The sequence below is a fragment of the Eupeodes corollae genome, chromosome 3 (genome assembly GCF_945859685.1).
Source record: "Eupeodes corollae chromosome 3, idEupCoro1.1, whole genome shotgun sequence".
In the NCBI taxonomy this organism is placed as follows: Eukaryota; Metazoa; Arthropoda; class Insecta; order Diptera; family Syrphidae; genus Eupeodes; species Eupeodes corollae.
In genome coordinates this window covers 104,248,236-104,270,988 of record NC_079149.1, presented here as the reverse complement: position 1 = coordinate 104,270,988, position 22,753 = coordinate 104,248,236, and the positions used below count along the sequence as shown (strand labels likewise).

Genomic DNA, 22,753 nt, shown 5'->3' with positions numbered 1-22,753 from the left:
TTTTTGATATAACACAAGCCGCCCTAAAGGACAAACATTTTGAATATATAAAAACACTTCATTTTCATGACTGTAGTTTTTTTTATTTAAACCAATAAACTTAAGAGAAATAAATATACAGATAATTGATCCTTTTCCATAATAAGAATATTTAATAATGTGTTTCTTTGTTTTTTAACTCAGAACATTGCTTTTATTCTTTAATAATGAATTTACGAATATGAATAAAATATTTATACTACCTACTCTTAAACTTTAACATAACATAGTTAATTTTGTACATAAAATATCTACACATTTTTTTCACACAATGAAAATAAAGATAATCATCAACTCACGACCATTTTGATTTAAATGAAAGTGAGAATTATAATTTTCTTAACTTAAAATTTTTAATGACAAATTTTGTTAAGATGCAGGTAACCAAAATATCCATGATCTTGAAATAAAGGAAAACATTTTTCTATACAAAAAATTAAAAATTGACTCCAACTTATTTGTATAAATCATTTTTAAAGGTTATATCAATTTAAAATGATGAATTTTTCGGTATGAACATTAATCTCAGTTTCAAAGGATGATTATTTTAATAGATAAGTTATAAATATGTTTTTCATGTTGATCCAAGACTTTGTTCATCTTCTTACACCGTGATAGTCGCGACCAAATAAGGATCTTCCCTTTTTAGGAAAACCACGAGCATAAGGTGGATTAGGGTTTGTCGTCACATAATATACACCCCTCGCTCTAAAATAATAAAATAACCAAAATTAATTTTACAAGATAAATTATTTGAAGAAAAACTTATTCATACTCTTGTGAGACATGTTCACCCATGAGGACAAAGTCAGCATCCTTCGGTTCACACCAGCCAATTAGGTATGTTAGTAAATTCGGGCATGGGCCGGCATAGAAACCACGTTTCGATGTTATTGATTCTATAAAATATGGCGTCACTTTTGTGTGGTCACATGCAAGAGTTTCTAGAAATTTATAAAAGAAAAATGTTCTTTAGAATGCATAATTTTTCAATGAGAACAAAAAATAAGGATTCTTACGAAAAATTGTGGACGAAGCACATCCCGGCTGACTGGTTCCTCCATTCACATAGAAATCAGCATGTCCACTGCTATGCCATTGGCCTAGAATTCCAGCTCCAGTATGTAAGACATCAACAAAATTAGCATCACTCGGATCGAGATCTCGAGAATTATTCGTTCCGGCATAAAAGAAGATAGTCGGATCTAATCCAGTGATACGCCCAAGTTTTCCCTCATCCGGAGTTATATAATTGGCAACAAGACCTGCCATATGTGCTCCCACACTATAGCCAATGAAATGCAGATCATCCGGACGCACGCCTCTCGGATGTCGAGCTAAATACTTGACCAACTGAGCAATGCATAAGCTTCCGAAGCGAGGTGCCCATTCCATTTGGCTAAGACAAGGTTCTTTAACGGCATTTCCATAGTCTACGATAATTATATTGTAGTCTCCAATGCTAAAGTACGCCTCACGCAGATCAGGGCTGGGTGAGTTATTTCTCCCGCCACCAAATCCATGAATGATGATTTTTGTCGGATGTTTCGGATTAAAATGACTGTAGAACAAAGATTCTTCGTCCAAGACATTTAGAAGATCTGGATTGTCTTGAGTTCGTCTGGTATAGAGATAAAATTGGATCTTTGGATGTGGACAGCGAAATGGTTTTTCTAAACAAGAACTAGTGACATAGACTTGTTTTTTATCATTTTCATCTGCAGCAGCTGGAAAAGTTCAAAAAATACAAAATTGACATTAATTTCTTTTTTGTTCTATGATAATAGTGCAGTGTTTATTGGAATCTTCAAAAAAGTTTCGACAAATTTTAACAAAATGTTTATAACTAATCAAGGGGAAATTTATTCAACCTCCAATAAAGTTAAAAAGATACGTGGAGATTGAATAAAGGCTGAAACACAAACATGCTTCAGCTTCGGCTTCATCTGCGTTACGATGGGCCTGCTTCGAGGTTGCTTTGAATGACATTTCTAATATGACATTTCTAAGACGACACTTCTGTCCTTAGCAGCTGTTATTTTTTCTCAAAAGTTTGTTCTGATTTTTCGAGAAAAAATGTTTTAATCGAAAAAATTGAATACAGCCTATCGTGAGTATGTTCAGCTCATAGAGCAAGAAGAAACGCAGACAAGGAGACCTTGGTGGGCCCGGGAGACCAATCTCAATCTCCGGGAGTTCTTCAATCTATGAGGAGTTCTTCGAAACTCATTTTCTGTTCAACAAAAATAAAACGCTATAAATATTTGAATAACTTACATACCTTTCAACTTTTTCTTAAAAAAAATGATTATCCGTCGAATTGCAAATGTATTTTGTTTGTAGACTTTTTTATAACTGTTGAGCTGTCAGACAAAGCTAATGTTTAGCAAATGTGAACTAGAGCTTCAGTTTGTAGTCGCATTACATAACATTACGTTCTTTTCCTTACGAATGTCAAACGAAACGTCAAAGCTTCATTGTGATAGCACGCATTGAATTCCAATGGCTGAACTCGTAAACGTCAGGCGAAGATGAAGCTGAAGTGTGTTTGTGTTTCAGCTATAATATTAATGGAAGCTGTAGCAAAATTTCAATTCGATTTTTTCACTAGAAGAAGTTCATAACCCTTCATTGAACTAATCCAAATCCAAAAGTAATTCCTTATTTCTTTTGAAAATCGGAAACACTCCACTAGTTTCAGTTATGAACTTTCATGTATTTAGTCAGATATTCCACCAAAAAGGGCTTTAGAATTATTTCTGCTAAAAGTTTATTAGTTATTTTAGCCTTAACACAATTTACGAAAATTAAAACTAAAAACACTAATAGTCCGGTCAAATTAGACCAAAAAATCAGTAAACCCACGACAAATTCAGGGGAAGCTGAAAATTCTTAAAATTGTTTAAATTATAATTATAAACATTGTCTTAAAAGTCCCAACCGATCCCATGTAAGGAAAAAATTTTAGCGGGGTAATAAGGTCCAAAAAATGAGTTTTTCGCGATTTTCTTTTTGCATCGTTATATCTCAGAAGCGGTGGCTTTTAGGGAAAAAATTATTGATACCTTTTTTATAGGAAATTCCCTGATCTACAAATTATGTCTGGGGTAATTTTGCGATAAAACTTACCGTTTTCAAGAAAATCGCCAAAAACTCATTTTTTGGACCTTATTACCCCGCTAAAATTTTTTCCTTACATGGGATCGGTTGGGACTTTTAAGACAATGTTTATAATTATAATTTAAACAATTTTAAGAATTTTCCGCTTCCCCTGAATTTGTGGTGGGTCAAATGTCTAAATTGACCGGACTATAAACCATAATTGCAATTATCTAGCATAAATTAAATAAACTTTAAAAATAAATACAAATTAATTTTATTATGGTTTAAGAACCTAGACGTTAATTTTAGAAACAAACAGTTATTTTTTTAAATTTTATTTTTATTATATAAAATAAATGTGGCGCCTAATTGTTATGACCTTTGGAAGTAATAATACAGTCATAAAACCCTTCTTGAGCAATCGTTAAGGTGACTGCAAAATATTCGTCATTTTTGGAACGAAATTTAACAACTTTTATTTGTTGTTGAAGCATAGAAGTATCCTTCTATTTTTAGTAATAGCATAGTTTTTTTCAGATTTCAATATAGTATAGATTAACAAGATATAGCTTCCCGAAAAGCTAACAATTCAAAAATCAAACCTCAAATCAAATCAAACTTCAAATTTAATTAAAAGTGTTCGAAGAAAGGTTTTATAATCAGAAATAATGACATTTAAAAAACTACTTAATCGCACGAATTGAAAATTTTCTTTCATTTCATTTGTGCAATGTGTTCAAATTTAGTGGAACGTTAATTTATATTGATAATTTTCAGAGAATAGTTTTGCCATCCACTTACAAAATATTAAACTAGATAATTTTTTAATTTAAACTGATTAAAAATTTATTTTAATTATAGGATGTGTATTTTTTATAAGGCACTCCGAATAACCCTAAAAAATATAAATCTTGGTTTAATTATTTCAACTTATCTCTTTTTTCAAGCAAAACTATTCAACGAGCTCAAATTGAGTCATTCTCTTTAGCCATTTAAATCTTGTGGTAATTTGTGACTTTGTAATTCTGTTAAACTTAAAAACCTTCAAACCCAAGAAATAAATAATGGTGTTCCCTAAAACTATTTATTTTGTCGGTTATTGTTACGTGATGACGTGTATTAAAGAAAAAAGTTCGAATAAATTGCTATGAATTGGTAAGAAATACCAAGGTTTAGGTATTCCAAGTTCATTGTCTTTTTCAAGCCCAGCCAAATCTACCTTGGCTCAAATAAAGAACATTGCCATTAAAGCTACTAATTAGCTCCGTACATCCAATATGTACAGTGCAATACTGAAATTAAAAATCGAATAAAAATAATTATAGAGTCACTCAGGCCAAATACTTAAAATAATTGATGGATAAGTAAATTTCATAAATTTTTATAAACACGACACCAAGTACAAACTCAACTCATGTCAAACTGAAAAATTTCAATGCGCAGCGTCGCTCGCCGGCCGCCACCGGCCACTGGTTCAAGCAAAGGCCTACAATAACCTTCAAATTGTAGCGGTAGGTGTTCATTATTATAAAATATTTACGTTTAGTTTTGTGGTGGTACATCCTTCGATTTGTTTTATAAGAATATATAAAGGTATAAACAATTGTATGATCAAAAATATTGGCTCATTTCGTAGAAATTCAACAAACTTTTTATTATTATCATTCAATGTAGAAGATCGCAACCATTTGGAAGACCCCAAGACCATTAAAATATAAATTAGTATTCAAAGAGTGTTAAATAAAATAATATGTATATGATTCACAAAAGCTATAGTGAGTTATTGAATTAAAAATAACAATAATTAAAGTTGTTGTTAGAATAGAGCTAACATATAGGATCAGAAATAGTTTTTGGGTCTTCAACAAATTAATAAATAATTTTTTAACAGTGAAATTGTTTTTTTTTTTTCTTTTCATTTGTTTACAATAACTTTCTGACTCATCTAAAGGGTTTAATTGGAACAACACAACTTTGAACTTCCACTATGAACGGACCTTTTATAACCATACTGTCAATGTCAAAACATTTAATGAAAACATATGTGCAGAAGTTAACAAACGAAAGAAAGTTCATGGAAAAAAGTCGGTGGTTACTACATTTAGCGTCAATATTTCTTACTAGGGGTTAACATTGATCCATGATTATTGAACTAAGTAGATCATTAAATGCTTTTGACACTAATTCTGTTTTTGAGTCAATTGAAACTTGTATAAACATTTTGAAAATCGGGAATACATTCTGAGGAATTTTTCACATTTTATAAACTTTTAAAACGTCGTGTTTTCAGTTATTTTATAACTTCTTTTTATAATAAGCCCACACTGAAAGGGATATTACTACGCTTTTTATGTGTGAGCATTAGGAAAGGGAGAGAAGTGTCACTGCGGTTTAATTCTTAAATGTTGCAGTCAAATTTGAAAGGTGGTAAGGCATTCCACATTCTCGAAGTACGGCTAAAGAACAAATCTCTATAATTGACAGTACGACCGAAGTTGAGCTCGAGGGTATGCTGATGAGCAACTGGCTATTTCACTAGAGCATAATTCCTTAAAATAACGTTAAAAAGTGTGAGGAAAGAAACTTTATGATAGTGTTCAAGCGACGTAAATAATTTTGACGATATATCCAAGATACTTAAGTAAGATGCAGGAGCACCAGCCGAGAAATGAAAATTATATTCAAGCTTTGGACGTTTAAAAAAGCCTTATAGATAACAGTCTTAAAGGTAATAACCACATCAGAGACATCCACCGGCATTTTAGGTGACATTGCGTATGTGATCCTTTTACAAGAGGTATTGGAGACACACAGTCCGAGTATTTCGAAGTTTTTACTCATGTATAGTGGCAAAGGTATTAAATTGTGTTTTAAAAACAGTAGTGAAAATTATACTCAAGTTTTGGACTTCTAAAGAAGTCTTAAAGGTAATAGTCACATCAGAGACATCCACCGGCATTTTTATTGACATTGCGTATGTGATCCTTTTACAAGAGGTATTGGAGACACACAGCCCGAGTATTTCGAAGTTTTTACTCATTAATAGTGACAAAAGTAGTAAGTTTTGTTTTAAAAATAGTACGTTCCATTGAGTTTCCAACGCACTAAATTCTATTAGATTTTTTATTTCCAATTTCAATACTGCCTAGGACAAAATTAAATACCTTATCATATATTCCCGTTAAAAATTCACATTCGAAAGCAGGGTTGTGAATCTTTAGGAAAACAGGTAAACTGGAGATTATTAATAAAAATGAGAAAGAGTGTCGGAGATAGTACAGAGCCCTGAAGTACACCAGAAGTCCTTTTTTGTTTCTCAGACTTCAATCTATCCAATACTATTATTATCGAACGGTATAATATTAAATTTCTAATCCATTATTTTATAACTAAGAGTTAGGTTTAGGTTCCATAAGAAACCCGGACCCTATGATTTACAACTCTCAACTATTTCTATGTACAAGTAATTTTTTCAGGGATGCAGGGGACTTATAGCTTTAAGCCGAATCCAACGCACTAACCATCATGATACTTGGGTTAATTTAAAAACCTGGGTTATTTTTATAGACTTGTTAATTTTTGTGACCTGGTCACTTTTTTACCCTGGGTTATTCTTATAAGCTAGTTCATTTTTGTATCTATGGTTTTTTCTCAACCAGGGTTATTTACATACATTTTCTTTTAATGATCAAACTAAGGTAGTAAAAATAAACCAGGTTATACAAAATTAACTACAAGGTTGTAACGTACTTTTACAAAGTTATCTTTTTAATAAAATGCTGCTTGGAGCTGCCAATCGTTATGACCGATGCTATTTAGAAGCTCTAGACCAATACCAAACGAAAGACAGTGATAACATTTTCGACATATTAGCTTAAAGGCTTTAACAAAAAAAACTATCAAGTATACTTGTGTGTGGAAAACACTAATATCGGAACAGTTCCTTAAGAGCTTAATTCCTGATTTTAACAAAATTATTTCTGCTTAGGGCCCTTTTTTAGTATATATATTATCCTATGTGGAGAAACTTCAACGTTCAAAACTAGGAACAAATCCGATAATATCCAGTCCCTAAATTTAAATTTAATTCTGCAGAATTACACCTGAAAAACTTATGAACTTAATTTGCATCATACATCAAAAGCTCATTAATTTGATGTAACTCTCCGAAACACAACTTTAACTATGTCACCATAAAGATGAAATATAAAACAACAATGAATATTGCTAAGGTAAGTTGTCACCAAAACCACAAACCAAGCCCATAATATTGTTGTGAAAAAAAAAGAGGTTAAACGATAACACTTTACAACAATGACAACAAAAACACGTTTAATTGTAAGTGCTGCATCCCATTTAGTATTTTCTCCTCATTTAATTTTCACAGGATTTCAGGAATTAAAAATAAATACCACTTTAAAAAATTGTAAATTCATCCATCAGAGGACTTAAGTATAATTACAACAACAAATAAAAACACTTAACAAAAAGACCAAGCTTATTATTATTGCACCTTGAACGAGTTTTGGTTTCCCCTTTCTTACGTTAAACCATACTGTAGCTATATAAACTTTATACCCAACCCAGAAAGATAATATTATTGCGGAAGGAAGGTGAATAAGTTAACAACAACAAAAACTCTTGTCGAAAAAGTATCTGCAATCTGCATCAACATATCCACATGAACATAACATGAAGTACCTACTTGTAAAAATGCAGGTGTTTTACTTGTTTTTTAATTAAAAAATAAAAATAAAAAACAAAATACTATAAAGTAACGAACTCTTTAAAGTTCGTTGCTAATACTAAGTCCAAGAGCTGCATTATATAATTTGTATCTATGGCGGTTTTTTTCCATATCCGATTACCTATCCGTATATAGTCGTTAGGTACCTACCTATGGATTGATAGCGGTGGCAAGCGGACTAAGACGCGGTACGGTATTATGTGTGCATCCGTGGGTAGGCAAGATATTTGCTATTTAATTCATACATATATCGTAACCCAAAAGTCCTCTCACTTTTGTTGTCTAGTTTTGTTTTTATTTCAAAGTTAAGTTTAAATTAATAAATTTCATTGTTGCTAAATATACTAAATTTAAATCTCTTGGGTAAACACAGAAGATGACGATGATACTAAATTATACATACATATGTAAATTAATTATTACTAACCTGCATATCTTAGATAAACGCTGATGAAGATGGTTAATAATCCAAATTTCGCCAAAGCTTGCAACATATTCGTGAAACATTCCAAAACTCCGATTTATAACTGCGACAAGTCGAGTATGTGTTTTTCCACCCAAAAACTTACATAACTTCTTTAACCGCTCTTTTCTTATTTTTATTTCAAATAGCACTCATTTAGAGTTAAGCTTGTATATCTATTATTGGAAACCGTTTCACTTTTTATTGAGTAATCATAAACAAACTATTAAATGGCGCCCAACAAATGTTCGCATTTATTGAAAATTGTGTAGGGTCAAGGAATTGTTAATCTTATTCTTTGTATTGTTTGTTTTAATTCACTTTATTTAATTGGTATCTATTGTTATTTATTTTTTTGATGAAAAAAATCCAAATTTATTTCCGTTCACGGTACTACCTTTTTACAAACCACTCTAAGATCTAACACAAATCGATCTGTACTGTCTTGATGGTTTAAATTAAATTTTGTATCTATCCACACTACACTCGTTCGTAGTACGGCAACGACGACGACAAAACGACGACAACAGCGGCACAGCGACGATGAAAAACTGCAAGATTCCATAGCCACAAGTGGTTTTAGCCGAAAGTGAGAGTAGTCATCGTCAGTGGATCCCCACTTTTTGGATTTTAATATATTTAAACCAAATTATATTTGTATAACTCTCATGAGAGCTTGTTGAGATATTTAACTTGTATCAACCAAGAAAATTTATGTTGCATGTTATTTTTAAGTTTGGGATTTCCGAAGATTCAAGTGTTTTGGATCGATTTTAATAAACTTATGATGAGTATTACATTTATATTTTGTTATGACAGCAAAGTTGTACCTAGTATCTGGCCTAACCATCATTTATATCAATCACTCAATTCAAAGAACTAATCTTTTTTCTTGATTGTAGAGAAGATTGTGATATATGCATTATAAAGTTGATGCCCATGGGCTCAACCATCAACAGACCGTAAATAATTAAAATTCTCAATTGTGAGTTTTACACAGTTGCTCTTAAAAAAAATACAAACTTTTTAACCTCTCTTTCCAAAACTCTTGTTCCTTTGGGCTAGCAAAATTTATTAATTTTAAATATCAAGATTGAAGATTGAAAATTTTTAAGATTAAGCTCTACTTTCATTACCACTAATACAAAATGTATTTGTTAATTTAACCTTTATAATTTTAGAATTGTTCGATTTTGAAAAACTTTACAAAAATATTATACATTATTACAATGATAGTTTCAAACTTAAAACATTGAATTTTTTTATAGTGAGTTCTTTTTACGTCTTATTGATTCCAATTACAAAACCTGATGAAGAGTTCGCGGATTGATTTGGAATGAATTTTCGACATTTGTAATGTGTCAGAAATGTTAAAATTTAAGTTAGGAAAATTATCAATTTTAATTCGCATCATTTGAAGTTAAAAAAAATAAAAAAGAGGCTGGGATGCGACCGACACTGATAACTTCCCATCCCGTCTGTCGATTTGTCTTGCTTAAAAGTTTGTCTATATGTATGTACTCGTATCAATTTTTACCAAATTTGAGTACTATTTTTGGTAGATTTTATTTTTATGAAAAAACAGACTGTTGGATTTTTATATAAAAATTACTGAATATCGAAAACAATATTTTCTGTGAAATAAAATAAGTTTGAAGCCAATATTTTTAATTTTTGAAAAGCTATTTGAGCCGAAAGTAAATTTTTACCAAGTTTTAGTCTTGTTTTTTAGAGTTTTATTTTTTTTTAAAACTGTCAATTCGATTTTTTTTCAAAATTGTATCGACTGTTTAAAAGAAAAAATTAGTTTGAAGACAATATTTCAAAATTTTGAAAAGGTATTTGAGTCGAAAATCAATTTTTACCAACTTTTGTTAAATTTTTTTTTAGGTTTTTAATTTTTTGTACAAAAACTGTCTATTCGATTTTTATCAAAATCTTACTGAATGTTAACACCAATATTTTTTGAAAGATAAAAGTAAATTAAAGAAAATATCTCAAAGTTTTGAAAAGATATTTGAGTCGAAAATCATTTTTTTCCAACTTTTGTTAATTTTTTATTCGGTTTTTAATTTTTTGTAAGAAAACTGTCAATTCGATTTTTGTCAATCTCTTACTGAATATTGACAACAATATTTTTTGAAAGATAAAAGTAAATTAAAGCCAATATCTCAGAGTTTTGAAAAGATATTTGAGCCCAAAAATTAATTTTTACCAACTTTTATTAATTTGTTTTTAGGTTTTTATTTTTTGTAAAAAAAACTGTAAATTTGATTTTTCTCAACATTTTTCAGAATATTGAAAACAATATTTCTTATAAGATAAAATAAGTTTGAAGCCTAAATTTCAAGTTCTTGAAAAGATTTTTGAATCGATATTAAATTTTTACCAACTTTGAGTAATGTTTTTTTTAGATTTTTATTTTTTATACAAAAAGCTGTCAATTCGATTTTTCTCAAAATTTTATCAGATATCAAAAACATTGTTATTCGTTGCACAAAATTGTTTTGGAGATTAAATCATATTTCAGTCGTAAAATTTTGGAGGTGATAAATTTTGTTTTCAGTTTTTTTTTATTTATAAAAAAAACTGTAACGTGATATCAAAGAAGTGTATTTTAAAAAAAAACATATAACAGTTGTTTTTTATAAAAACACTTCTTTGATATCACGTTACAATATATTATATAAAATTTAATTCAAGTCTCTAGCGTTTTTGGTTCGTAAGATATTTAGGGTTAACCAAAATTTTGTGACAGCTTGAGCAACAACAAACTCAAATTATTTTAAGAGGTGAACTTCAATCCGCGACTTCTTTTATTTGAGAGTTAATTTTTTTTTTAAATTTCTTCTCTCAATCTGAAAAGACATTTTATGTTCCATGTTTTGGCTAATTTAGTACAAATTATATTAACTAACTTAATTCTTTTTTCAAAAGTGCTTAGACTTTGACAGTTTTTCCTAAGTCGTTTTTTCGAGCTTTGAATAATTGATCTTTGTTTCTTTTTAGCTCAGGCATATCAGAGCACTCGGGGTGTGTTTTTTTTTTAAACAGAGCTAGTTCTGAGCGCTCTCTATGGGTGCGTTCAATCTCAGATAGATAGCGTATCCGGATACCTTTTTGTTAGTGTTTTACGTGTAAATTAACAGTTCTTCAAAAACAGCTGAAATGTCAAAAAAGGAATCCAAAGGTTTCCAAGAATTTCTGGGGTATGTAGGTATCTGACAGAACAGCTGATTCAACATATGGTTGAATTTCAAGAAACTTGAAAATTTATTTCAGCTTTTTGTATTTGTTGGTAAACAAAAAGATACTAAATGTAAGTTAAAGTTCGTATAGAATTCTAATTAAGCTAAGAGGAAATTTAACATAGATTACAGATTAATCTTATCTCTTATTTATTAAATTGTTACGCACCAAAATATCAATTCATCATCGACCGACAAATCAGTTGAATTATATTAAATGTTTTATCTAACAACAATTTTGACTTCCAACCTTAAATGTTCCTCTACTTTTTGTGAACAGCTGAAAGTTGTTTTTATTTTTTGACAGCTATCTTAATACAGCTATCCCACTCGTTCAACAAGGCATCTAAAAATCCACCTATCCAAGATACCCTATCCAACACGAGATTGAACGCAGCCTATGAGTTCTGAATAATATTACCGAGCAAATGGAGTAAAAAAGCGGTTGGAATTGTGTGGTACGAAAGACATAGATGGCAAATTCTAAAACTTTTAACACTTCAATTCAGTTCAGAGAGCTCTGATAAAATTCTGCTCAGAGTGTACTCGATGTGATCAAACTCTGCTCAGTGCCTTGAACTTGAAAATAAAAACGCCTTTATTGTCTATGTAGAATCTTACGCATCAAAATTATTCTTAGATATTTTTTGGATAAAAATAAGTTATATGCCATATCTACGCAGAATGCTTATATTTTTGAAATAACGATACAAATGATTCTAGTATAAATATTCGAGTACAAAACATTTTCTTAAATATAGATTTTTTTAGGAATCATTACTCAACCTTTAAAATGAAATCTTAGATTCCAAAGAAATGTTATGTTTTATTGACCCAAAGTTATTGAAGCATAGCGCAGACATTAGTGTTACTGTCCTACCCTAACCTAATGTCATATCATATCATAGGTACATCATTACGTGATTTTGTGATTTAATATTTCAATACCTACCTACTTACCCAGAGAGCAACAATTTTATGTTTTTATTTTGCGATACATGTACATTTGTACATACATTTTATATGTAACTTAACATTAAATAAATTATAGATATAAACTTAAAGTACATTTTAGTAAGAAAGAAATATTATAGAAGACCTGGTCAAACATTTTGATTTCCGTGTTTTTGATTATTACATAACAATCTACTCTATGTCATTTTTTCGACCCAGGAAATCGGAAAAGGTTGGTATTGAATTTTGATTGCTGTTGATAATGTATGTAAGTCCTATGGTTTAAACCCTGGTCCACTTTAAATCGTATGACAGGCTGTCTTTTGTGAGTCAGTAGGCAATGTAACGAATTTTCACATTGTACAGAAGTTGTTATCGTATTAAGGGTTTTTAACTTTGTAGCTTCAACTGATGAAAAGATTTTAAGAAATTTTAACTCAAAATATAAAATCAAACAAAAAACAAACATTTAACAATTGAATCTTTGAAGAAAAAGTAGTCAACACTTATATAACCACTGACCTTATTTAATTTTTACAATCATACCTATGCTAAATTAACATTCCTCAATAAATAAACTCTTTGGTTTTTTTGTTTATTGCCAAAAACTAAAACTTAAAATACCTAAATGTGTCCAAATAATTATAGCAAGTGATGATAACTATTTTTTTAGATAGTAATTCATTATGTCTTTCATAATAATTTTAAACTTGAGAAAATAGTTTTATGTTATTTTAATGTTAATGATCTTAAAGTTCAAATTGACAATTAACATCTCATAATTTGTTTCATTGTTATGTTTTTTTTTCTTTATTCATCCATTCATCGCAGTTGAACTTAGTGAAGGTATAGTTAACTCATTCTTGATGTCATTTATGGCAAGGCCAATGTGTTTGCCTATCTGACTTCTTAATTTCTGCATACTTTTTTATTTGCACCTTTAATCGTCAGTAATTATGTAATTTTTTTAATTCATTAGTGCGAATGATTTGTTAAATAGAAATAAATCACCTAATTTAGATATAACATAATTTGTATTTATTTTAATTTTTTAAGGGGTTCACATTGGGCTCATTGAGCTTTATATTACTCTTAATTGATATCAAAAAGAGTGGTTTCGTATCCCTATTTACAAAAACATCCCAAAAGTTGCCAAAACCTAAATAGCTTAAGTATGAGCCATGAGCCCGTAGAGTAAAAAAGTAGATTGATCATCAATATTTAAGTTTTGTTTCAGCAAATGGGCCTAAGTTGCAGGCAACCAAAAGAGGCTCATACATTTGCCTTCTATTGCTCACTTAGTAACTTCGATCAATTTTTATGATTTTTTTATTTGTTTTTTTTTTTTTTTCAAATACTAGCTGAATTTTTACAATGAATATCGGACAATGTATCGCTAAGTTTCCCGATTAATCAAAATCCATTAAATTAGTTAAGTAAGGGAACAGTTATAGCTATCATTGAAATCGATCTGGAACATTTTTTGAATCAATATTGGACGGTGTTTCCCTTTGATTGAATGAAAATTATAAACTGATCTATCGGAAATCACACAAAGATCAAAAGTGAAACGAAACGTTCCACTAATTTTTGTTCCAATTTCACACAATTTAATGAAACTTTTAGCAATGACAAAAATTTTTAATTATAGCTATAATTGACCTGTCAAAAAATTCCTATGATAGTTTTCATTGATGAAAACCAATGACCGCGGCTGCGTGGTCCATTCGGAAAGTCCAATTTTGGGTAACTTTTTCGAGCATTTCGGCCGGAATAGCCCGAATTTCTTCGGAAATGTTGTCTTCCAAAGCTGGAATAGTTGCTGGCTTATTTGTGTAGACTTTAAACTTGACGTAGCCCCACAAAAAATAGTCTAAAGGCGTCAAATCGCATGATCTTGGTGGCCAACTTACCGGTCCATTCCTTGAGATGAATTGTTCTCCGAAGTTTTCCCTCAAAATGGCCATAGAATCGCGAGCTGTGTGGCATGTAGCGCCATCTTGTTGAAACCACATGTCAACCAAGTTCAGTTCTTCCATTTTTGGCAACAAAAAGTTTGTTAGCATTGAACGATAGCGATCGCCATTCACCGTAACGTTGCGTCCAACAGCATCTTTGAAAAAATACGGTCCAATGATTCCACCAGCGTACAAACCACACCAAACAGTGCATTTTTCGGGATGCATGGGCAGTTCTTGAACGGCTTCTGGTTGCTCTTCACTCCAAATGCGGCAATTTTGCTTATTTACGTAGCCATTCAACCAGAAATGAATCTCATCACTGAACAAAATTTGTCGATAAAACCGAACCGAACACTGATTTTGGTAATAAAATTCAATGATTTGCAAGCGTTGCTCGTTAGTAAGTCTATTCATGATGAAATGTCAAAGCATACTGAGCATCTTTCTCTTTGACACCATGTCTGAAATCCCGCGTGATCTGTCAAATACTAATGCATGAAAATCCTAACCTCAAAAAAATCACCCGATATAACTAAATAAATAAATAAGTTGGCGCAAAAGTCCGTACAGAACCAGGGCCTAGTGACTTACAAATCTCAACCATTCCTGTGTCCGATTAATTGCAGGGATGGAGGGGATCTATAGTTTATATGCCGAATCCGAACGTCTTATTTGAGAAACACTTTTTCATGACAAGAATTACTCTTAGAGAATTTGTCAATTGCTCACAAGAGGCAGTATCCGTAAATGAAACTTTTCACAGGCACAGGCAGGGATCGAACCAAAACCTTTCGTATGACAGTCCAACGCACTAAACATCATGCCACGGGTACTAACTCTGAATCTGAAACGGTTGAGCGTATAAGAAAATGTACCGAACGAAAATTGTAGCAAATGTAATGCTTTACATTTTTGTAAAAGTCTTTGTTAACTGTATCGTTCCATAACTAGCAATTCAGACACGAGGTATTATGAGTATTCTACACAATGTTAAAAACGTCAAAATAAAGTAAAACCAAAGTTCCAGTTTTTTGTTTTAAATTCTGAGGTTGACTCCATTCTTTGGCATAGTTTTAATGGACTAAATGTTTAATTCTACATGAAATACAAACTGTATTCATTTAAAAAAAAAAAAAACTTTACCTTTTTAATAATTTGATTAAAAGTTTACTTCATCCGCTCTTACTTCCTGTTTTAAGAGGCACTAAGGCTGCATAAATTATCGTATCCCTTCAAAACCAAACAAAAGCTTTGTTAAATGACTAATTTTAGACAAGTATTTAGCGATTAACTGTTTCGTCAAATTAGATGAGATTTCAAATTTTTGTCACAATTAAGTTATAAATGTTTATACAATCACATATTTTTACCTTAATTGAACCACAGTAAAATCAATTAGACAAAACTTAATTGGGACATCAAATTATTTGAAATGTCCTTTCTTCAGGAGATCCTTTCTTATTTGCTTATAGGCTTTTCACACCAAGTCCAAAACCCGGTTTTCGTGAAATTATCGGTTTTCGCCGAAAACCTAACTTAAGTTTTTCCAAAAATTTTTGGTAAACCACAGGTTTTATATAAAACCTTTCGAAAACTAGTAGTAATTCAAAGTTGAACTAAACAAACAAACCTTTCGAAGCATTCAGCGCTCAAATTATTGTAAAAAAAACAGCTGATGCTGTTGTCAAAACAAATATTTCATTTTGAAATAAATTTGGTCGTGGTAAGTAATATTATTTATACAATTTACTTACAAAATAAGAATTATTTCTTTACAGCATATTCTGTATTATTCTGAAGAGAAAAAAGGAAACTTTGGGGCAGCTGCGTGGCAACAGAAAAACTTGCTGGAAAATTTGGTAACTATTTGCGGCACTGGCGGTTCTTCAGAGTTTCAAACGCTCTTTGTTAAGTAATTAACTAAAATTCACTATGGCTACTGGCGTGACGACCCCAAGGATGACGAAGACTTGCTCATAGTTTGTAATGACGTTTCTAAGGGATGCGTCTTCGAACTCGCCACCACAAATATGTTTGACGCTTTCGCTTACTACCTGGAGAAAGACTTTTCGGAAACTCCATTCAATCACAAGAATTTGTGAAATATAAGAAAGGCGATAAGTTCATTTGTGGAGAAGAATAAATATGGAACAAAAATTCTGGTGGAGGTGGTGCGCCAAAACAATCCACAATGTGAGAATCATTGTTCCAGTGAATAAAACCATAACAGTGGGTTATCGAAACTTTGTGAACATCCTCCCAACATCAAGAAGATCCTCAATGCATTGGACAAACCAGGCGAGTCCTCAAAAGAAGAAGCCAAAGAGATAGTCATGGAGAATTTGCAGCCCATCATAACATCTTTGGTGTGAAAAGGCTATTAGTTGTTTTGTACTAAATATCAATTTAAAAAAATTAAACAACCAGAGAATATTTGCTTAGTTTAAAAGCTTTGATAATGCTCTCTTAATTTATATTCCAACAAAATAAATCAAAGCAGCAGCCTCTAAACGCGGTTATCTTAACTGCATGGCTTTAAAACTAGTCAAATGTCTGTTTGTTTCTTGCTCTTCTTCTGACAAATTTAGTTATTGAAAAATATTCGTTGTGAATATAATATAAGTGGAACAATATATTACACCATTTCAAAAATCTATCAAGGGATCGAATTACAACGGTATATTCTATTGTGTTGCAATAAAAAATAGAATACAATAGTGTCAAAATCCATTCCATGCAAAACAAACTACAAACTTCAATTCAATCCAATTGCAATTCGACTCAGTTCTTCGTATTGTTTCGATTCAAACCAAACTGATTTCAAACCGATGCTGAACAACAAACACAAAGTGTAAACGCAGCAAATTAAAAAGTAGCCAAGAAGATAAACTCGACTGTTTTCATTTTGACACTGACATTCCTTCCTCCCAAGTGAGTTTATTTTTCTTCTATATGACTTTTTATTCTCTGACCTTTGAGTCTTGACGTAAATAGGTTTGTTTTTTTTTGTCTTCTTATTTTCTTTTATTTAATTTGTTTTGTTTTTACTATCTTATCAAATGGACCTTGTAAAGTCTCTTCCACTGCACTTACAAAATCTAAAAAGAATTTTCTTTAAATCCGTAGAATCTGTGCGTCCAGCTAATCTTTTCGATCGAAATAAATATGCTCTGCAGCCGAAACTCGATGACAACAAACGAGTGGTTATCCGAATCCAAAGCAAAACATTCGATATAACCCGGAAGCGATGTCATGTCGTTGGCTTTGGCAAGGCAGTCCTAGGGATGGCAGTTCAACTGGAGAAGTCTCTGGACAAACGATTGGTGTCGGGAATATTGAGCATTCCCATTGGGACACAAGAGCAATTCAAAGAAGACCCCAATATGCAGCTAGCAAGTGAATCGAAGATACAAGTCTTCGAAGGAGCCCCGAACAATCAGCCAGACCAGGTGGCTCTGGAGGCAGCTAAGAGTATCAAAGAACTGGCTCATCGAATGGGTGAGAATGACATTCTATTTGTTCTCATATCTGGAGGTGGATCAGCCCTCCTGCCGTTGCCAAAGGCTCCCATTGAACTGGAACAAAAGCAAACATTGATAAAAAGGTTGTCGCTACAAGGTGCTTCCATCGATGAGATGAATATCGTGCGAATAGCGCTCTCGGAGGTGAAAGGAGGTCGCCTGGCTGTAGCTGCCAAGAACGCTTTCGCTGTGATATCATTTGTAATCAGTGACATTGTCAATGATCCAGTTGACTTAATAGCCAGTGGACCCACCAGCCCTATTCGTACTAGAAAGTTCAGAGCCTATGAAATCCTCATGAAATACCACCTCTGGCAGGATGTACCCAATGAGGTGCAAGATCTGCTTCAAAACGAAGAGAATCCAGAGGCGCCTGGGTTGAACAACACAATCTACATTGTTGGCGACAACAAAGTGGCGACAGAGAAAAGTGTCAGTGAGAGTGTGTCACTCGGCTATAATCCGTTCATTCTGAGTACATCCATTCAGGGTTCCATTGAAGAAGTTATCGCACTCTACAAACTTCTGCTAGAATCCCTTAGAAAATACCAAAAAGAAGAAATAACAGAAGACGATTTCCAGGAGCTCTTTCCTTTCGATTGTAGAATATTCAAACATTTCATCAAAACAGTTCAGATGAGCATGAAAGCAGGTAAGCCTTTGTTGTTGATCCTCGCTGGCGAACCAACAGTTCATGTGACTGGCTCCGGAGTGGGCGGTCGAAATCAGGAACTAGCCATGAGAATGTCGCTGGAATTTTTCACAAACCCTCTTCTTCGCGATGTTTGTTTCCTCAGTGCAGGGACAGATGGAATAGATGGTCCGTGTCCTGCAGCAGGGGCATTAGGTTGTAGTTTAGTTGTGGAAGAGTTCCTTAAGACGAAAGAGATGCAGGCTTTCGAGAGTTACTTGGGACAAAATGATTCATATAATTTTTACAAGGATCTTTGCGGTGGAGGGTTCCATGTGGTAACTGGCCATACGGGGACAAATGTTATGGATTTGCATTTTATTTTAATTCCATAATTTTTAGCAGTGTTAAGAGTCAATAAAGGAATATTTGTATGGAAACATTTTATTAATGATTTTGTAATATTTTTGTTTCATAGAAATGGTGTCAACAGTGAAGACGAGGTAGGCTTAACATGTTCTCTGTATTAACAATGTTTGCCTAAGAAGGTGTCTGCATGATAGAAAAGTAATACCTTATGAAGAAATTTTCGAAAGCACTTACCTCTAAAACCAATTCAGTTTTTATTTTTATATTGAAATTGTCTAATTCAATTTCTTTGTACCCTTCCTAATGTTGGCTTGTTTTTGCTTTTGTACGTTCAATTGATGTGCCGCCCTTAAAAATTAGAGCAATGAATGATATGCATCTAACTTATGTTTTTTTTTTTATCAATATTGATGCTGTGAGGATTCAATTTTTGTATTTTTTTTTGTGTATTTGTTTAAAAAACAAACTGTTGCAGGCGCACTTCAAAATTCAATTGGACTAAACAATCATCAACGTGTATGTATGTGTTATACATTATTATATACGTATTTAGATATGAGCGCCAAGGGAGGTACATAATGTATATTATTGTATATGGATTCTTAAAGACCAATGAATTTTTTGGAAGTGATGGGCGAATACCTATTGATGAAAAGAGCCTGGGATGCGACCCACACTGATTACTTCCCATCGGTGCCCGTCTTACACTTTAACAAAATATTAATAATAACATTTTGTGTGAAATAAAAAAAAATGAGGTCAATATCTTACTTTGTTTTCATAACACTTGAGTCGAAAACTTTTTCTTATCAGTAGTTTGTAGAATTTAGAGGTTTTCATCAAAAAGGTCACAAGTACTTGAAATAACTATTTTAACTGGCAAGTAAAAGAAAAATTGGTCCTGTTACCACGTATTCTAATTGTACCTTCAGATTGTATTGTATTCTTCAGAAGGTTACAGTTTCCAATTCGTTACGCTTTTACCATGTCTATAAATATTAAATAAGTCTCAAAGCCAAAAAAAGTGAATTTGTGGTTTAGATTTGGCAACTCCAAGTTTGCATATACAGCTATATGTTGAATGTTCACGTGTAGGAAAACCGTAGAAACTATTTGTGTTAGAGAAATACAGGTTAACCAAAATTATATACATATATAATATTTATATATATGTTGTGCACCGATTAGTGCTAAATTAAATTGAAATTAAAAGTATTTCTATCTCAAAACAGTGTTGTAAGAAAATGTTAAACTCTCCGCCCTAGCTACCTCATTTATAAGTTTAACTTTTAAATCTTATTTACTAAAAAACTTTGCAATATACTCATTTCGGCAAGAGTACGATAACTCAGGCGACAAGATATCATAACGGATTTTTTAAGAAGAGTTAAAAACAAGCATTTTTACTATGGCAGGGGGGTCTATCTCCCTGTTTAGGCAGAAGGGGCAATTTAAAAAAATTACATAAAATGAAAAAAAATATCTAAAAAATAACGGTAATACTTACAACTAAGTATTTATACATTTTTTTTAAGCCAACATTCTGTTCTATTAGTCAGTTTTCAAATTAAGTGAAGACTATGTATAGTTTTTGAAAAATTTAATTTTATACTCAAAATATGAGTAAAAAAGGTTTAAAGTATAATTTTTCAATACTTCAAGATTATCTACTATTGTTTCTATTTTAGAATTTATTGCTCTTATTTGTTTTTGTTCAAAAACTGAAAACTAGATGATTTGGGGTGGATGCAAGGTGGAGTGGGTGCAAGGAGGGGAGGGAGAAATTTGCAATTGGTGCAAGATGGAGTGCATGCAAAGTTTTTTTCATTTAAATAACCTGGATTTAAGACAAATTAATTTATCCTAGGTATATCTTGATTGACAAATTACACTCTAAACCTTATTTTTAACTTTTTTTGTCCAAATTTTGAGCTTAAAACAATTTTTTCAAAAACTGAACATAGTTTTGACTTGATTTAAAAACAAGCTAATAACAAGTATTACCGTTATTTTTTAATATTTAACGTACATATTTTTTAAATTGCCCCTACCGCTTAAACAGGGGGGGATTGACCCCCTGCTATAGTAAAAAATGCTTGTTTTTAACTATTCTATACAAATCCGTCATTAAACTTTGACGCGTGAGTTATCGTACTCTCCCTCTCATTTCTTACGAATTTGCATACAAAAAAGAGGCTGGGATGCGACCTACACTGATAACTTCCCATCCCGTCTGTCGATTTATCTTGCTTAAAAGTTTGTCTATAAGTACTCGAATTAGTTTTTAACAAATTTGCGTACTATTTTTTGTAGATTTGACGGTTGGATTTTTATATAAAAATTACTGAGTATCGAAAACAATATTTTCTGTGAAATAAAATAAGTTTGAAGCCAATATTTTTAATTTTTGAAAAGCTATTTGAGACGAAAGGAAATTTTTACCAAGTTTTAGTATTGTTTTTTTTGGAGTCTTATTTTTTGTAAAAAAACTGTCAATTCGATTTTTTTCAAAATGTTACTGAATGTTGACAACTATATTTTTTGAAAGATAAAAGTAAATTAAAGCTAATATCTCAAAGTTTTGAAAAGATATTTGAGTCGAAAAAAATGTTTACCAACTTTTATTAATTTTTGTTTAGGTTTTTAATTTTTTGTAAAAAAGCTGTCAATTCGATTTTTCTCAAAATTTTACTGAATGTTAAAAACAATATTTCATATAAAATAAAATAAGATTGAAGCCCAAATTTCAAGTTTTTGATAAGATATTTGAATCGATATTCAATTTTTACCAATTTTGAGTAATGTTTTTTTTTTAGTTTTATTTTTTATAAAAAAAACTATCTTTTCGATTTTTCTCAAAAGTGTATCAGATGTCAAAAACATTATTCTTCATTGCACAAAATTGTTTTGGAGATGAAATCATATTTTAGTCTTAAAATTTTGGGGGTGACAAATTTTTATTCAGATTTATAAAAAAAAACGTTAAATGGAATTTTTCCAAAAAATATACTTGTTTGGTATCACATTACAGTTTATTATATAACATTTTTTTTAGGGTTAACCAAAACCACTTTTCCAAAAAATTAATAAATTATTAATAATAAGAACAATTTTAGAATAACCTTGAAACGGTAACTGAATCCAGAACTTTCTTCAAGCACCGTTCACAGAAGATCCGGAAAAACGAATTCAATCTCGTCAAAAATTTTACAAATTCGCGGAAAGATTTTAAAGTTAAAAGGGTAACTAGAACTTTGATACTGTATGAATAATAAATATAATAACAAAAAACAGCTGATCGTGTATATAGACTTTTTGGACTAAGTGTGCATACACATATTACGCTATTTCGAAATTCAAAGCTTAATATTTTATGATTTCTCAAAAAACATGTGCAACTACTATTTTAGAGAACTATCTCGTTTATTTAATTCCGAAAATTCGCAAATTCAAATAATGTCATTAAAGCTGTTTCATCTAACATTTACAAGCCCCACCCCAAACAGTTTTTTTGCTATATTTTCTTTTCAATTATTTTGTTGTTTATTTTTGTATGATAAGTTTCTTTACATCTTAGAACATATTATTTAGGTCTTTCAGGTTTAAGTTATATTTGTTTAGGACGATCAGGCCTATCCATTTTATAAGCTGATGGTGGTGTACAAATTTTTGAGCTTTTCTTGTCTTTACTTAAGCACTGGCTTTGTTAAAATCAAGA

The 22,753-nt window shown here is 31.4% G+C and overlaps 2 protein-coding genes across 2 annotated transcripts; one reads left to right on the top strand and one right to left on the bottom strand.

The window, feature by feature from the left end:
* Positions 1 to 311: 311 nt before the first annotated feature.
* LOC129950180 (pancreatic lipase-related protein 2) lies at positions 312 to 8,879 on the bottom strand. The gene is made up of 4 exons (XM_056062028.1): positions 8,316 to 8,879; positions 1,059 to 1,766; positions 815 to 983; positions 312 to 747 (listed from the first exon to the last, which is right to left on the bottom strand). The coding sequence occupies exons 1-4, from the start codon at positions 8,380 to 8,382 to the stop codon at positions 636 to 638; spliced, it is 1,056 nt and encodes a 351-aa protein (XP_055918003.1). The 5' UTR covers positions 8,383 to 8,879; the 3' UTR covers positions 312 to 635.
* Positions 8,880 to 17,522: 8,643 nt separating this feature from the next.
* On the top strand, positions 17,523 to 19,113 carry LOC129951910 (glycerate kinase). Its single transcript, XM_056064268.1, has one exon. It carries the CDS (start codon positions 17,574 to 17,576, stop codon positions 19,059 to 19,061), a length of 1,488 nt encoding a protein of 495 aa, XP_055920243.1. The 5' UTR covers positions 17,523 to 17,573; the 3' UTR covers positions 19,062 to 19,113.
* Positions 19,114 to 22,753: the final 3,640 nt, after the last annotated feature.

Excerpts from the sequence above, each read along its gene's own strand:
- LOC129950180 (XM_056062028.1), bottom strand. The coding sequence starts at position 8,382 with ATGTTGCAAGCTTTGGCGAAATTTGGATTATTAACCATCTTCATCAGC. Across the intron at positions 1,767-8,315 it reads CGTTTATCTAAGATATGCAG|CTGCTGCAGATGAAAATGAT; the intron begins GTTAGTAATAAT and ends GAACTTTTCCAG. Across the intron at positions 748-814 it reads GGTGAACATGTCTCACAAGA|AGCGAGGGGTGTATATTATG; the intron begins GTATGAATAAGT and ends TTATTATTTTAG.
- LOC129951910 (XM_056064268.1), top strand. The coding sequence starts at position 17,574 with ATGGACCTTGTAAAGTCTCTTCCACTGCACTTACAAAATCTAAAAAGA.